The following is an 18,776-nucleotide window of genomic DNA, read 5'->3' on the forward strand; positions in this document are numbered from 1 at the left end:
AAATGCTGTACTCGCAGCTCCACAGCTTTGATTTATTCTATGATGACGTGTTTTAACGAATGAATGCTCTGATGTTATGGCATGGTCTCACCTTCAGGGCTGGGCTCTTCTCCAGACTGATCGCTTTGGCCGTCTGCAGGGCCGTCTGGCTGCTCATCTGAATTCTGCTCAGCGTGCTGCAGACTCAGCTTATGGCACACCTCAAACGCCTGACCGACCGTCCGCACTATCCGCATGGCCTGACTCTGAGAGTGGAGAGAGGCGAAAAATAGAGATTTAGAGAATCTTATATGTACAAGATATACAGTATATAGGCTACCTTATATACTGTATAATCCTAAAATACACTGACCAAAAATATTTACAAAATATATATTTTTATATAGTTTTCTTTTCTTAATATTTTGGTCACCATATTGCAGGATAGCTTTTTGACATGCTTTTCTTGATTTTATCATATAACTAACTTTGTGTTAGTCTATTCTGTGCAACTACAGTTCTATGAAAAAAGCAAAGGGCAAGAATTGAGAGGAAAAGCAGAGACAACAGAGACAAACAGGTGAAGAATTTCATGGTTAAGGGCTTCGCTCAAGGACAAGACGGACTGAAAAAAATGGCATGCATGATATTTTTCCTTGGTTCGGGGCAGAGAAAGAGAGCAACAGAAGACCATTTCTTTTCTTTCTAGGTGAAAGGAGACTCTACCTTCTTTTTGGACTTGAACACATTGCATCTAAACAAGTTGCTGGATCCATCACGAGCAATGTAGCTGAAAATCTTCAGATCTTGAGAATCATGGGATACATAGAAGATCCTTAGAGGAAAAAGAGGAGAAAAAAGAATAAAACATAGGCTAAACATTAATACATACGGTTGAAATACAATTTATTTTGTTACATTTTCTGTGTCTCACCTGTATATGGGGTCGTGCATAACCAGCATCTTGCTCTCATCCCACGTCCACTCTTTCCTCTGGAGGTCAAAACAAGACAAGTGTTAGGGTCTTGTTATGCACGTGAACAAACATATAAACTCCTAATTTCTAGGACTGTAGTTAGGATATTCACATAAGGACAATGTGTGATGTCAGAGGTGTAGGTCTGATGACACATGCCTTGGGTTTCTTGCGCAGCACCACTTTGACCCCGTCTACAGAAACCCCTATGCTCACTTTCTTCTTCTTCACGCTCTTTGCCTTGAACTCGTACTGCAAGGGAAAAAAAACAGAGTAATTTAAATGCATAGAGATACTTTTTCAAAGATCAAACACAGGCCCATATCACATATGCCCATATCACATTTTCTAATGTTTTCCATAAAAAAATAATAATAATAAAAAAAAAAAAATCGCACTTAACATCCATTTGTCACACTTTAAGATGCAGACTGAAATCCTGGGACCAATTTTAAATCAGTTATTTACAATTAGCACATAAACCGCTAAATTATGAACATAGAGGAATCAACAATCAGTCCTGTCATATGAGCCTAATTAAAAGTAAGTATATAAAATTATTTATCATAAACAACAACTTTTTTAAGAGCAGAAATATTATTGCAATTTATAAGTGAAATATTATTACAATTTAAAAAACGTTTTCTATTTTAATGTTTTAAAATGTTATTTATTCCTGTAACGGCAAAACTGCATTTTCAGCAGCTATTTCTTCAGTCTTCAGTGTAACATGATGTCCTGCAAAATATATATTTTTTAAATTTCAAAAACAGCATTTAATATAATTATTTGTAACATTACTTTACTGTCACTTTTGATCAATTGAATGAGTTCTGACCTAAAACTTTTGAACAGTAGGGCATGTCAATTTTCCTTTTTTTTATTACTTTTTTACTAACTCATATATTGTATAATGCCCTTGTATTTTATAATGTAATGTATGTTCCAAGAATGCACTGCAAAGAGTTTTGTGAGAAAAAAAAATAGATTCAAGATAACAGACGAGTCGAGAGAAATGCATATATTTATGTTTTGCTTATTAGAGCATGGAGCTGATGTGTCAACACCAAACTACTAGAATCAGCTCTGAGCATTATTACCGTCTCTTGTCCACTTTACACAAGGATAGATATTTGTGTTATGTGCATGAGTGACAATTAAGAGTGTTGTTGCCTATTTATTGCTGGTGTTTCAAGTCATTTTTTAGGTTCCAAAGATCATATGTAGACTAGAGTTTGAAACAGAGCTCATGGCCTTTCAAAATCTTTACTGTCATCTTTCAGGCCTACAGGGTTTTAAAAAGGAAATAAAGCCCGTTGTAAATGTCGAAGACTGAAAACTGGGGTCTCACTTGGGAGCCCCAATCACCTCTGAGTTGTAGAAAAACAACCAATAGAATTGGCAAGTGGAATTTGCATGCCAAGCCACTCCCCCGTACATACGGGTATATAAGATGGCGGCACGCATCCACTCATTAAAATTTTTGCTTTGGAGCCGAGTGGTTGCGTACAGCGATCACTCTCTTCCAATCGTCTTACAAAGAGCATTTCCTGATTCTGAAAGTGCTTGCAATCGAGAGGAGATCTCTCTTGCTGGAGAGAAAGCACCACCTAATACCCTCATGGGATTCTACAATCTCCAGGTGGAGCCGGTTTCTTCCCATGTGTTAGGTACAAACAGGTAATATGCAGGAAGGCTGGCTCGGTGTCTCGCTTGCAACGCCATTCCCCTTTATGGTGGGGGATACGAGCACCTTAGCTGTGGCGCTGAATGGCCGGGATCCCTGTTTAGGCTCCTCAGCATAAACCTGAATGAGTGGATGCAACTTGGCATGAAATGATTCCTTGAGTTTTCTATTCTATTTCTAATTCCAAATGTCTTCAGTCTGAATGATTCACATTGGCATTTTTAGTCTTTGGGTTCTTTAAAACTTGGTGCATGAATCATTTCTGCTGAAAGACATAGTATTCATTATTGAAGTCAAGTCCTGGACTGAACCGAGAGAGCTACTCATCTGCAGAAACATTATGCTGATCTGTCCATCTTTTGAAGACTAGAGGAAAACAAGGACCAATGGTGGAAGCATGAAGACTGTATGAGATGCACTACAGGAAAAGGACATGACAGGTCTGTCCACGTGTGCAGGTTACAAACCTTTAGTCTTGCTGAAGAGCTTGAGTGTGTTGAAGTAGCTAAAACTTTAAACTACCTTGTCAGAGTTAATCAGCTTCATGGCTCCCTATTAGAACTAGAAGAGATGCTTATTTTCACTTAGGTCACTCGTGTTAAATTACTAGTTACATTACACAACATTTTTTGGTCGGGAAGTTCGGTCTGGACTCGATCCGTTGAGGAGTAATTATGCTCGGCTCCCAGAAGGCCGAGCCGATCAAATTGCCAGGGCGGGCTTTAATCGATGATGGACAGATGAGCAACGGTAACGTAATCATCCACGTCATCAAAGAGTGCTTGGGTTGAATTCGTTTACAACAAAGATGCATAGACAGTAAAAGAAAAGATGACTGCCTCTGGAGAATTTAGATTTCATGAGTTCACACTTACAAATAAGTCAGATAGAATAAATGCATATTTGGGGTGCTGTCCGAGGAGAGGGCGGGCTCGGTATTCGGCCCGAACCCAAAGTAGCCTACTCCCCCCGCATTCACTTACTCCGTTGCTCTGATTGGTTGTAGGTCTATCCAATTGAGTGCAGAGGCCTTTTCCTTCCTTGTTCGGTTGAAACACACCCCTTAATCACAGCTCAATGGAGCAGTATCAGACTCACATTCTGACTAGAATCTGAGTATGACGACGTCAGGCTAGGAGCACAGTAAATGTGTGAGTCAATGGGAGATTCTTAACCCTCTGGGGTCGGCAAACGCGCCGGCGCGTTTTGCTGGATTTTCTTCACATTGTAGCACTATAAACTTAAATTACTCCGTCATTTATGGTCATACAGAAAAAAGAAATATAAAAAAAGAATCTGTGATATTTCTACTTTTGTATGTGTCCACTTACAATCAAATCAAAACATTGTGCTTTTGTAAAATAAAGAAAATAAACAGGGTGTGCGTTCTGCCTCTCCGTCGCGGTGAACTTTTTTTTCTTGAGCACGTCTATAAACTGAAACAAAACTCAGCGAATACTTGTCACACATTTATGAGCCATATACCTTTATAAACATTTAAGTGTGTAGTTTTAAATGATCGGATTCAAACTGAAAACAAATATTCTCTGTTTAAGTAATTTGTATAAAACCAACAAGATGTCCAGTATCTCAAACGCTTGCTCATTATATTTAATTTGACCACGCCCACGCGCGCAAAAGAGTTTGACATGTAAATCTCCACATGGAACGCGAACGCGCTCATTACCTCAAAAACAAAACACCAAAACACTTCACAAGTCTCTGCTTTTCGTCGAGTTTGAAAGACGCGCCGAGCTTACATTGGATTTACCTCAGAAGAAGAAGAACGCGATTTAAAGACAAGAAAGATGTAAGGTAAGAAATTCTTACATATTAGTTTGTTATTGTTGCATAAACTTCACATTGCAGTTGAACTGTTGCTAGATATATGGTGAATATTATAAAATGTAGACCCGTGTACTGTTAAATACTGTGTTTGTGGATATCTGCTCAAACATAGATATGTATAATATGGTAACCATAATGTTTCATATTCTGGAGCATGCTGTGCGTTTGAATGTATATTTTGGAGTGCGATCGCGTTTGAAAAGCAAAACGCACCAAACGGCTTTATGTGTTTACTATTATCTCATTTCATATCATCATAACGAATGGAAACATTTGAAGTAACATATGATAATCAATATATTTTTCTCTAGCGTAGTTGTTACTGAAATCTGTTGGGAGATTTATAGGCTGCTATAGGTTATTGTTATTATTATTTTATGCAGCACTGCGCATAGCCTATGCCTACAAGGCACAACAAACCTGGTGTTCATTATACTGTATTATATATTGTTGGAAACATTTGTGTGTGTGTGTGTGTGTGTGTGTATTCTGTGAATTTTAAAAAGCAATTTTAACCAGAAAAATCTAAAATGTATTCCCAAAATCGTGGCCTATAGTTTCTCTTGATACCAGTATGTTCACTTTTTTTTTTTTTTTTTTTTTCAGGGCCCAGATGCCACTGATTCCTGCTGACTTCAACATTCACATGAGTCTCTGTATATGAACATGGTAAAGTGAAAATCAAACACCTTGGAAATGAAAGGTATGTACAATGTTTTTAGGAATGCCACAAAGGTCTCTTTCTTTGGATCATGTTTTCAGTAATGTGCTTTTTTGTCATTTGTTGTGTATCTCTGGATTATGTTGTGTTGTAAATAAATCCAAACAATCTAAAAGCCATTCTTTTTTAAATCTCCTTATTCTTTGTGCAAGGTTGCTCAGAATGACAGGGCCTGATAGCTCCTAATAGGGCCGTTAGGGGAGGGTCTTTGTCTTTCTCAGGTGTGAAAAGCTTTACATATTAATGACGTGATCACACCTCCCGCATAAAGCTTTCTCACACAAAACACGTCGTACAAATTTTAAATCAATATATTGTCTTACCTGAATGAGCAGTCAGGGTGATTTTCACATAGTTTTGGAGCAAATATTCTAGGCTACGTGATACAATTTTCAAAAGTCTTGTGAAGAAATAATCAGTATGGGTTTCATGGCCTTATTTCAGTGAATTTTTTTTTGTTGTATTTTCACAAACCATGCATAAATGTCATTATCTCAAAACTACAAACTTTTACATACATGCTGCTGATATATTATTGTAGCAGAGTTCGTGCTGAATACAGTGTGATAAGACTTTAGCCATGACAATGCCACAAGTAACAGAAATAAGCACAAATGTCAGAGCATGTCAGAACACCTCCAGGGCCAGAAAACACCTCAGACCCCAGAGGGTTAAGGTACATTCACATTTACTGTGCTCCTTGAATTCATTCTAAATAACAAATTCCTACGTATAATTTGAAAAGTAATAAATATAAATTCTCCTTTGAATATATATTTTATTAAAAAATAAACACAATTCTTAGTGAATAATCAGAATAATGAAAATTGCATGTAAAAGGGAGTGAAGAGTTTTGCTTGTGTCATGTAAACATCTTACTGCTATTAAGTCCTTCCTCTGATTATTGGAAATAATCACGTTATTATATTCAGTGGTTCAAATTCAACAGAAAATTCGACCTTTGACATCCGGGAACGGCAGGAATATCAAATGTCCCCGACCCCGGATGTTAAATGTCGAATTTTCTGTCGAATTTGAACCACTGAATTTATGGAAGCGAATTTGTATAGCGAAATCCAATGGACTGAAAATTGCCTGTCGAATATTTTCGGTTGTATTTTTAAACAGACTGAACATTTTGGAAGGGAAATCTGAAAGGTGAATATGGATTATTGAATTTTTAATAATGAAAACGTGTGTGAAATGTTTTGAATTGAAATATTCACAGCTTAAATATACAACCATGTTGAATTTCAGCCCATAAAAATGCAAGCCCTAAAAATACAATGCATTAAAATGCAAGCAGGGTTAATGCAATTAATATTTTTTCAAGTAGTGCAATTCAACAAGCTTTTTTGTTTCAAAAACATTTGTCATTATTTTACTTCCATACACACGTCATCAGCGCGTTTCACGCTCAGTCACCGATCACACAACTGAAACAGAAGCCACTTTATACAGTTTCTCCTGAACCAAAACAAAGAGCTTATGCTTCGTTCACACCATAACTGTAATTTCGATGGATAAAAGAAAACCCGTGACGTTATATTCAGAGCAGTTTGTGACTAAAATATATGCGTTTCAATGGCAACACTATCAATGCCGGAATGGATCTGCAGCAGTCAGGTGATACAGGTCAGTGCTCTTTAAGCTGTTTACATTCATTATTATTGTAATGTTATGTGCTTTGAGGTAGTTATGAGGTAGTTTAAAGGAGAACTCTGCAACTCTAGCGAACTCTAGTCACTTCTTCGCTGATTTTCCCTTTTGTTGTCGCGTGTTTTCCCCACGAGCTCCCCCTACAGCTGTGGGGGGGCGTATATTTCACAACACAGTCGTAAAAAACTCACTTGCGGCGGCCTCCTCCCCCTCTCTACCGTTGCTCATGTGCGTTTGTTTTGATCGGAGCAAGCCAACTGTATCGTGTGGAGCTATGTCTACCGAGGTGGGTAATCTGGTAATACATCATACATGCGTGGGTGTTTATGTCGAATTGCCGTAAAGCAATTTGTGTTTCGCGCTCGTTCTCGTTCTAGTTCTCGCTTCTCACGAGACTTCCAATTTCTATCTTGCCGGGACGGTAGTGCCCAAGTTGCAAGGTTGGTTTTCCGCCTGGGAACGCTGGGGGGAGCGGGGAAAGTCACCAATATCACCAGAACAGGTTGTTTAACCATCCAAATGATTTCTAGACAGTTTTAGTAAGTTAAAAAAGTTACCAAGTTCTGCTTTAATGCCATCTCTCGTGAAGCTTTTTGTGTTTTGAAGGAGGCGTGGCTTTGGAGAGCGCTCTGAAGAGAGGGTAGAATCTTATGCTTTTATATCTAGCTTGCTATTGCTAGCCTCTCCAAAAAATCACCTACCCTACCTTTAATATTTGCCAAACAACTGTTACGTCCAAGGACATATTTATTTATTTATTATTATTATGATTATTTTCTTCTGAACCTCTTTGATTTGCTTTACTTCTGAAAGGGTGGGCGTGGTTGTGTGCCCTGTGTTTTTGTTTGCTTGCTGTTTCTCTTTCTCTTTCTACTCTCTCTCAGGCCTAATCATCAGCACCTGTAACTATTTTGTGAGTGTGCCTGAGACGGAGAGTATAATAGGGCAGTCCAGTGTTTGCAGCAGAGAGACACACTTCTCCCCTGCTCCATTCAGAGACAGTATTTGTGAGTTAGCGGTGGCTAACTGAGTTTAGCTGTGACCTGTGTTAAGTGATCTTGATCTCACTTCAACAAAAAATTAGGGGGAGAGTGCCTTTTTCTTTTAATACTGCTTTTGTCCCTGTTTTTGTGTAGCAAGGGTGTTGAGGGAAGTTTATGTTGTTTATTTCTATTTGTTTAACCTTTCTTAGGTTAGTTAGGACTCCTCCCAAAATGAGTTAGTGGGCTGTTTTGTTTGTTATTTTAGGCCTTGCTCTCCCCTAAGCCATTGCTCCCTAGTAACCTATGTTCTGTCCTTTTTTTTTTTTTGTAAATAAAATCCTTTCTTTGATCTATATCATCTGGTGTCTTCTTTACTCTGGGACAGAGGACTGAAGTTTGTTCTCGCCTTCCTCCCTTTTTTTTTTTTTTTTTTTTTTTTTTACACTTTTTCCTACCTCCCCTCCCGACCCCTAGATGGTTAGGGGAAATGTTGTGTTAAGTTAATTCAAATGTTGACTTAATATTTGGCCACTTCTTTACGAAAGAAATGCGAAAACCACTGTAATTTCTTGAACAAGAATATGTGGACATCAAAACATGCTAACTCTGAGCGAGGGTTTAAACTTTTATTTTGAAATCGCGATGAACAGTTTGCATATCAAGATATTGATGTATTCTCCTTGTTTTGGCATAGGTTTATAAATTATTTACCTTTTGTGAATTCACAATAGCACAATGCTATAGCATGTTTTTTAAATGGTTTTAATACACCATGCAGCCTTAGAAAAAGGTCTAATAATGCAGTTCATGGATTCTCGTCCGTGGAATGCGCCACTTCTGGTATTTTACTGATACTCGACACAGGTAAATTGCAATCAAGGATTATTTTTTTTTTTTTAATCGAGTACTCGAATTTGATCGAGGAATCGTGACAGCCCTAGTTTGGAGAATTTGACAGCAGATTGTTTGTAAACGAGGCGCAGTGTAATGAAGAGTTCACAAAGAAACTTTTCTTGACATATGAAGCAGTCAGCTGTATTGGATCTGACAGCAGCTGCATCACAAACCGTAAGTAAACGATTTCATAATGCTTTGTGTGTGTGAATGATGGTTTTCTATGGATAATGTTTTCAAAAGCACTTACTCGCGTGCAATAATGAGTGGGCGTTGGTACTGTTCCTATGCAATGAGGTTAGTCAATCTTAACTGGCTGTTTACTGACAAGCCTTAAAGGAGCCGCCCCTAAAAAACAGATCACTTCAGACAGAGGGTCAGATAGGGTTAAAAAAAATTTTTTTCACTATAAACGTTATAAGTGAACCCCAAGGAACATATTAAAAGAATAAAAAAATGTATCTAAATTAATCTGTGTACATCACAAGCACATGCATACTTTGGTGAGTGGAATAGATGCGATTAAAGTGTTGACATGCCTCTTTACTGCAATTAAAATTGGCATATGGCACATATTTTACTACGATTATGAGCTTAATTGTATCAATTTGATCAAAGTATTGTGTTTACATAGGATTAATCACTGTATTGCCAAGGGTGCACGTAAACAAAAAAAACATGTATGATTGGTCTTACATTTGCATACTAAATTGTGATTGGTCTTGTCGTCTTTGCATATATTGAACAATTTATAGTCACTTTTACACTGTACAAAGTTTCAAGTCTGAGCTTATCTAGGCTAAACACTATTCTTTTGCTGCCTTGCAGTTGATATTTCTTTCAGTTAAGATACAGTATTAAGACTACACTACAGCTTTCTAAAGATGTAATACTGCGGCCAGAACTTCAAGAGCATTGAAATGAATGCCCTCTGACCAGAGATGCACATTACTTAGTATGCATGCAGCCGTTTAGGACCAAGGACAGCTCAAGTCCAAACAAAATAAAAGCGAAAGGAAAAAAAGGTGTGAGTCAAGGGACAAGACATGGCCAATAGTGAATGCACAATAAGGCTACTTGTCAAATGCTCTCCAATTGATCATTCAGCCTTCAGGGTTTCTCATTCATATCACTCTAAACAGAACAAATAAATAAAAACAAAAACAAATAAATGTAACGTTATGCTATTTAACACTTGCTTTTTCCTTTGCGCTTTCTTTGGATACCGCTTTAACCTGTCGTGTCTTGAAACAGCTCCTGACTGGTGTTACGTGACCTTCTGTATAATTAGCAGTGGTTGTCAGTATCCAAAGGCCACATTAAATATGAATGAACCCTTCCCGTGTGTTTATGTGAGACAGAACGAATAGGAATGCAAGTCTCAAGATCTCAACAAGGACCTCTATCCTTGCTGGATTATGTGATGTGGTAATCCCCAAAATTATTGATTTTATATTTTCCAAAATATAAATGTCTCTGATTGTGACATCTGGAGAATGAAATACTACTGTGACACTGCTGATTATTACATACTACACAGTGTATACTTCATACATTGTTTTTTAAATAATAGCACGTGAAGCAGTATGCAATATACAATATGTGCACAATTATTTGAAAACATTATATTATTGAATTTTTTAATCCAGTACAAGTATTTTGCATTTTATGCAGTTTTGTAAAACATGTCTTAACTTTTGGCAATTCAATAAATGAGTAAAGAAGAGCTTAAAGAAGAAGACTAAAGATCATGGTTGATATCATGTATCGTATTTGTCTGTAGTCCTGAACCACAATTAGATTGTGAGAAATGAACTGAGCTACGAGCAATAATTTAGCATCTTTAGAAGTATTAAAAAACAAGCTTATATAACAACCCACTCCGATGCATCTCTACTAATAGGCTAGCCTTACACCTTTGAGAAAGTGGCAAATCTCGGCTTAAGAGTCACATCTTTATGCATGTCTTCAGCACATGTAGCAGTGAGCATTACTGCATTTATGACCCAACACTTTGAAGATTTGCTTGCCTCATGACAACATCTCACTTAAATTGCTCCACTTATGCTACATTTGTGCAAAAAGTCAAGATGTCAAAATCGAACTAAAATGACTACTTTTTTTTTTATAATTCACGTTTTGTGTCGGCATTCCTTACAGGACAAAATGAGTCTGCAAGAATGAAATTTTAATCTTATTGCTCAAGTGCAAAGTGCATTGAAATATTTAAGATATACTGCATAGCCATTGTTCTCAAAAGCTGCAGCAGAATGCAGCAGAAAATAAATAAATAAATAAATAAAATAAAACTAAATAAATCCCCCCAAACCGAGGGGGTCAGACTTCAAATTCAGGATTAAGAGCTGAATCCAGACATCTGCTATAATCCTGTCTTGCATCTATGTCTAATTTCCATTTTATTAAAAAGAATCTGCATAGTGCCCATAGTACTGGGCTTAAAGTTGACAAAGCTGCCATACTCAGCACTTAATGACATTCCTTACTGATCTCACTCTCTCGGTTTGCAAGACTACAAGTGACATCACCATTTTGTTTTTTATGACAGTCATCAAAAGAATTTACTCAGAAACTCAGTGCTCAAGAATCCAGTGCACTTGTATTACTAAGACTATGTGGGAAACTATTTAAATAGAGTACAAAAAGGGCTCTGAAAATAAAAATGAAGTATACTTTATTTTTATTTTATTTTTTTAATGCAAAGTGCACAGATTTAAAGGTTTTATCTCATTACCCAACATTAGGGAAACTCTCAAATGCACAATGATCATGAACCACGAAACCTTCAATTACAGCTTTTCAAGAAAGTCTTTGGAAAGTCTGAATGCAATCTGGGTCACAATTCATACAATCACAATCAATTAAAGGCTGTATCCTAGCAACAGTCATTAAATGTGAGATTTTGGGGGTAGATTTTTTCACCACTTCTTCCCAACAGTCCTTACAAAACCCTTAGTGTTACTAGAGGAAACAAGCAACAAACTAAGACAACAACAGGAGCAAAAAAGGAAGAAAAAGGTTGTAAGGATGACTGTCAAAGTTAAGTTTAAAGAAAACCCAAAAAAGATAAAGTGCATCTGAGTAATGTCAAAAAAGTCTGTCAAATCAATCAGTCGGCACCTTGACATTGGGGTCAATGACAAATAAAGCTTCTAAAAAGTTTAGTTTTTTTATCTTTTCAAAATGGATGTAATGCATATTAGGATCAATGTGTTTAAACCAGTTTATATCTATATCTATATATATCAGGGCTCAACGCTAAGGACTTTTTTTTAAGGACCCCCACTAAAAAAAATATAAATCAGTCAATCAATAAATAAATTAAAAAGTTTTGCTGTTGTTGTTTTGACCCATTTAACACTGTATTCTAATAAATAACATGTATTCTAGTAAATAAGCCACCAACATTTTAGATACCGGTAAACTTGATTGATTCCAATTTCAATACCCCAGCAAAAAACTACTAACCTAACTAATATTAAGTTAAAACATTATTATAGACAAGTGAGTCTTCAGTAATAAAATAAGAACAAATAAACAAATTATAAGCAACAGCTCAAATAAATAAAACAGAACAAAGAAAAAATAAACAGTGCTTTAAGTTTTTCCGGTCAAGTCTAACAGTATTCAGGTACACAAATTGAATAATCAAATGTAAAATAACACTGCATAGTCTTCATTGTATAAATTAAATATAGATTAATCCTTGTTAAGGCTACAAAAGAATTTCAGTCAAGATCAGTGAGTGTTTTTATCTTTGTCTTTTGTTGTTTGATTGACACTAATGACACAGACGGCAGCAGGAATATTAGTCTGCTGTCACTTTAAGACCGAATGCACAGATCCAATATACTGTTACACATGTGTTTTCTTTCTCATCTGTTCACATTAAGTTAAGACATAACCAAGAGTGTTTACATGAATACTCTGCAAGGTGGGCAGTTTGACATGCTTTGTTGTGTGTATTTTTCTGTTTAAGCGCAAGAAGTTGTGAAAAACTCAATTCAGTAGCCTTCTCGCAAGCTGTCTCTCACAGACTTGCGTGAGAACTAAAATTAGTTCTCTTTTGCATATTTTTATGCTTGAATCTGAATGGCTAAAAATCGACTGAATGCTTAAATTGACCAGACTTAAAAAAAAAACATGCAAACTTTCATGACGACAGAGCACCGGCTCGATCGAGCAAGTGAAAATTCCATCAACTGTCCCGAGCACTGCCTAACACATTATTATTTCACGAGTTCACACTTAAATCAATTAAACAGAGTAACGATTATGCGTATTTGGTGTGCTGTCCGGGGGGAGGGCTCCGAGCTCTGAATTTTTGCCCGAACCTAGAGTACTGCCCCCGTTGTTGTAAGAGTATTTAGGACTAGAAGTGAGGAGATGGAGTGGTGGAGGGATGCTGTTAAACTGTCAACAAACGGAGGTAAGTAAGTTTGCTGTATATATACACCTCTTGACTCATTGATTGGGTTGATTAACAGAGTGTACTCCACTCGTGTCTAATTAGGTTTGATTATCTGAATGTGCTCCACATGTGTTTAATTAGGTTTAATTATCTGAACGTGCTCCTCCCAAACTTTGTTGATAAAACAGAATTTTGTTGTTGTGTATTTTATTCATATCAATTTATAATTATTGTATTATAGTGGCCAGGTTTTTAGTATCTTTAGAATTCAATTATACTTTTAAAGAGTAATAATAAATAAATAAATTAATTATAATAATAATACGTTTATTATTACTATTATTACTACCCTGTGGTTCCGAAAATGGTATATTGATATTTTTCGAGGTATTGAATCGAAAAGGTATTGTATGAAATTCCAGTATCGTGACATTACTCAGGATAAATGAAAATGTAAGCTGAATATAGTAAACAAATAAACTATCATATAACTATTATCTGGATATAGTAGCTTTTTATCTACACATTGCTTGTCGGTGAAGGGAGAAAGACAACTGGATGAAAGGCGGAAGAAGCCAAGACAAAGAGGGAAGAAAATGAGATCAGCCATCAAAAAATGCAGTACATGTAAAATGGCCGTAGTTATGCAACTGCTCACTTCACACACAATAAAAAAAAAATGCATTTGTAATGTTGTCTGTTCGCTCTCTTAGGAATTTCACCTTTGGCACTAGGGATGCAAAAAACTACTTCCATTTGACGCTGCCATTGGAAACGACCTTGACCTGCATGGGATGCTGAGAGCGAGTTAGTTTCTCTGCTTGATTGGGATTTCCGCTTGACTTCAGACCAATGGGGAGTGTGTGTCATTTTGACAGAGTGTGCGCTTGAGGAATTGAGCAAGAGAGAGAGTGACAGAAAGGGAGAGAGGAAACAGTGAAAAGACTTCCGAACTAATTTCTTGGAAGCTGAGTCGGCAGAGCTACCTGCTGGGAGTGGGATGAGGGCCAATCAGTTGATGTCACACACCCCATGGGCGGGATTTAATAACCTTTACTGCGCTGGTGCACCAGAATGGCTTGAAATTTCATTTAGAGTTCCAAAAAAAAGTGTGTACGTGAGAAACGTTGAGAGAGAAAGAAACAGACAGAAATGGGTTTTCTCTGACAAGCTTTTGTCAACAACTAAATTTTTACAGATGTGTTACATGCATACAAAACAGGAAACTTATGATTTTTTTTGTACTCACCAATGTAAGCTGCTTTGATGTTGAGGTTTGTATATGGGCATGTGCTTGACTGAGTAGATGACAAGACGTGTGTACTGACAGGAACTCCCTGTGGTACCATGTCACTAACAACAACCTCAGCCATTAGACCCAGCCAACAAAAATATGTTCTAAAAACGTTTTGTTAAAGGGGTGGTATAATGCCCTTTTCACAAGATGTAAAATAAGTCTTTGATGTCCCCAGATTGTGTATGTGAAGTTTTAGCTCAGAATACCCCACATATTTTTATATAGCATGTTAAAATTGTCAATTTTTGAGGGTGAAAAACGCACTGTTTTGTGTCTGTTCCTTTAAATGCAAATGAGCTGCTGCTCCCAGCACAGAGGGTGGAGCTTCAACCGCTTGTGTCCTTATACCTCACACAGACATACACTGAAAATTTCTAAAACTTTTAGCCTTTTATGTTCAAACCGGATTCAGACAATGATGGAGACGAGACTCAAGAAGAGGTGACAACATGTAGAATGCAACAGGACGTTTCTGAATTGTTAGTTGATGAATTTATGTAGCTTATGTGTAGTTATCTTGTAGTCATTGATTAGCATATTCTGTCTTGATAATCTATAAATCGTGTTCAGGGGGTGGGGTTTATGTAAATTTTAGGGTTGGTGATGTCACTAACCCTGGAGGAATGTTGTGTAGTCCCTACCAGCCATTTGTTGTAGTCCTTAAAAAGCGATTTCTTTAAAAGCAAATATCTCCCTTTGCTTTGAACTTTGAGCATTGTAACTTTGCAGATGTTGTTTATGCTCAAACAGCAACATTACACACTAACTAAAGTTAAAACAGTGAAATCATAATCAACCACCCCTTTAACGTTCCCATTAAGTTAAGAAAATGTTACTTCTGAATGTTCTCAGAATGTTCAAAACCTTTTTTTTTTTTTTTTTTTACTTATGTTAACGTTAAGGGAACAATCCATTTGATCATTTTGCAAACATTATGGGAATGCTACATTTAAATGTTCTCTGAATTATCTGAAACAATGAATTTATAATGTTTAATTTGTAAAAACAACAGCAACAACACAAAAACAGACCAACAAAAAGAGAAGAGAACATTCCCTGTTAGCTGGAGAGGTGAGTTCATGTGTGCAAATGTGTATGTGTAAGTGTGATAGAAATGAAGAGAAAGAGAATTGGGCTTAGAAAAATCCATGTTAGTCAAAAACTTGTTTGAGCCTAACAACATATTGTCAGAATTTCAGACCCATCAGTGAATGACCTGGACTGCATGTGTATAAACAGCACAGAAACAGGTTTGCACAGTTCAAAATGACGTGTTTCATTCTGTTTAATGTAGTGTGGTGTTTGGACATGTGTCCACACAGAAGGACAACTCAAAAAACAGGGCCAAAGTATGAGGGCACCATCTGTCCCATGTGCACGTCTGCATTTGTGTTTGAACAACAATGTCAACACTCAAGCGTCCATGTCATATGTCCATTGTGCAAAGATTAAATATAAAGGATTATGAATTTATAGATTAAGGGCAGATCTTTATTAAATAACAAGGTCACACACATTTTATATACACTACCCTTCAAAAGTTTGCATCAGGAAGAATATTTTTGGAAATAAATTAATACTTTTAGTGAGCAGGGCTGCATTAAGTGAATCAAAAGTGACAGGAAAGACATTTACAATGTAATAAAACATTTCTATTTTTAAATAAAAACTAGAGTGTGCAGAATAAAAAAAAAAAATTAAATAAAAAAAACCTCCCTTCAGAGAGCTCTCCAAAGCCATGCCTTCTTCAAAACATGAACGTGCCCAGCCAGAGCAGACTCTGCAAAGTGTCACGAGAGACGCCGTTAATGGAGGGTGGAACGCAACGCTTTCAAATTCCCTCATGTCTCATTCCCCAGTGAGACAGCATTGCAGAACAAAGAACATAACATTACAATAATGACAAACGTAACAAATGCAACTTATTTACAGTGATTGTTAGAACTCAAAGGGGTTTTGTAAACTTTTTGTTTTGGTTTAGGAGGAACTGTAAAAGGTGGCTGCTGTTTGTCTGCCATTCTCGCTCGGTGACTCTAGCAATGTGAACACGCTGATGAGGTGTGATGTCTGCGCAAGCGTTGTGTGAAAGTTGACATCCTGGTATGACATCCTATCATTGCATTCGGTCCATCTTCTTGTGCTTGAATATTTAAATTGGCAGGGCTTAAAAACATGCAAATAATAAACTTTCGTGATGATTCAGCATTGGCCCGTTCGGGACAGTGACAGTCCAGAGCGTTTGTCATGCTGGCCCCGGCCATCGGACAGTCCTTATTGTCAAGCCCTGAAAAGACTAAAATCAATTGATTGATGCACTCCCCTGTGGATCTTTTAACTTGAACAAGCGTGGATAAGCAAGCGACAAATGCTTGGAAAGATTTGATGTGTTGCCTCATGATTTATAGCAATGTTTTCATTCAGACAGGTGGGGTAAGGTTAATTTTTTTCATTTGTTTTGTAGGCAAAGTAATGCCAAATTTCACTTCTGCCCTCTCTATTAATCAGTTTGGGACGTGTAGAGTGAGATTTATCTGTGTCACAGTTATGTTTTGTTAGTTTTGTTATTTATGGACTTTCAGTTTGTTTTCATTTGTCACGTGTCTTCCTTGTTCAGTTTCCCCGCTCCACATTTGTGTTACTGGTTTCAGCTGTGTGTAATTAATTAGTCTCGTTTGTGTTTGCTATATAAGTTGAACCCTCACATTCATTCTCTGTTCGGTCATGTTCACATTAGACGTGTTTCTCTGCCTTTATTGGATTATCTTGCCTGTGTGGATTTATTACATTTAGTTTGGAATTATATTCTTCTTCTGAGTCTTTGTCTGCCTGCCTACGCACACACCCAGTATTATGACAATCTGTTTATTCCATCTTGTTGTCACATTTTTCACATCAGTTTGTGTAACACACTGGCGCATACTGTAGCAGTGAACTTCAGAACAGCAGCATATCAAGTAGCGAAAATATCAAAATCATGATATTGTACCATTTGAAATATAATATACACCGATATTTTTCCAGATCTGGAATACTGTGCAACCATCACAGCAAATCAAACAAATTATTATATAAATTCTTAGCATTAAAACCTTGCCATGAAAAAATGTGCATTGGTTTCCACATGTATACTAAATTAAGTAAGGGATAATCCATGGCTAGTTGTGCATTAAACAATTTTAATACACGACGTGAAGTGCGTTTAAAATGTTTAATGCACAGCTAGCCATGGATTTTCCCGCTTATACCATTGTCATCTGCCAGCATTGCAGTGCAATATTTGACCGCAAGGGTTGAAATAACAGTTATTTTCGTCAGTTATGACTCGTTAAATCTAGAATTCTACCTACTTTGAATCAGACAGAGATAAAGTAGTGCATAAGATTACATTTACTTAAAAAATGATAGCATTTATTTGAATTATCTTGAAGAGAGAGAGAGATGAGAGATGCGTGTGCAAATTACCTACATCTGTTCTGCGTCTTATTAGAACTTAACATCTGACAGAAATTTGCTTTAAAAATCACCTTTCCAAAATGAACAAGTCACCCATTTCATAAAATGACTCACACAAACACTTATATGCCATTTTCAATTTACTCAGCAACGACATCCTAACAGACCATTACAGGCTCACGCACTTTCCCTCTGTGTCTCTCTCTTATACACGCACACACACAAACAAAGCCCTCAGTTGGGCCAAATGGCTTTCCGTGACAAAGTAGAAATGAAAGAAAGAAGCAAAGAGAGCGTAGATCAGGGAATAGAGGAGGAGTGAAGGGAAACACAAGAAGAGGAGAAATGACAGGAGCAGAAACAGGGAATGAGAGAGACTCCTACATACTGTAGAGAGAGAAAGAGAGAGATAAACAATCTCCCTCAAGTAGAGCAACCATCTCTCTCTTTCTCTTTCCATTTCTTTTTCTCAAGCCCTGAGGCAGTTTTCTCAATCACAAAACAAACTAAAACCCAACAGATAGTGAAGTTCAGATAGAGTGTGTTTGTTTCAGCATGCCAGTGAATGCAGGTGAACGTCAAAAGTGCGGCATGTTTGTGTGGAGTTTGGCCAAATGTTTTTGATGCTCAAACACCCTTAAAGTTTCAGGACTCAGGACATGTTTCAGCAGAGTTGGGGGGGTTGCCATGGTGATAAGGGGGTACTGGTCTTGCGTAACTGGTTAACACTGACAGAAATAGTCCTGAGAAGTGAAAGGGAGTATGAGAGAGAGGACAGTGAATGAGAGTAGAAGAAAAGCAGCAAAAGAGGGAGGAACCCTGCTGAGCGCACCGACTGAGAGTGGGGTGG

General features: G+C 37.2%; 1 protein-coding gene across 5 annotated transcripts in view; it reads right to left on the reverse strand.

The window, feature by feature from the left end:
• Positions 1–18,776, reverse strand: part of LOC311083902 (carboxyl-terminal PDZ ligand of neuronal nitric oxide synthase protein) — a 49,030-nt gene that overhangs the window by 21,309 nt on the left and 8,945 nt on the right. For all 5 annotated transcript variants that reach the window (XR_014606380.1, XR_014606381.1, XR_014606382.1 and 2 more), the window contains exons 3-6: positions 1,115–1,207; positions 914–972; positions 706–814; positions 92–245 (exon numbers count right to left, since the gene is read on the reverse strand). Coding sequence is in view for 2 of the 5 variants with exons in the window: in XM_084115672.1 (XP_083971798.1) it covers positions 92–245; positions 706–814; positions 914–972; positions 1,115–1,207 (415 nt within the window). In the remaining 3 variants the exon portion in view is untranslated. The remainder of the gene's footprint in view (positions 1–91; positions 246–705; positions 815–913; positions 973–1,114; positions 1,208–18,776) is intronic.

Source organism: Abramis brama (genome assembly GCF_963993115.1).
Source record: "Abramis brama genome assembly, chromosome: 5".
Classification (NCBI taxonomy): domain Eukaryota; kingdom Metazoa; phylum Chordata; class Actinopteri; order Cypriniformes; family Leuciscidae; genus Abramis; species Abramis brama.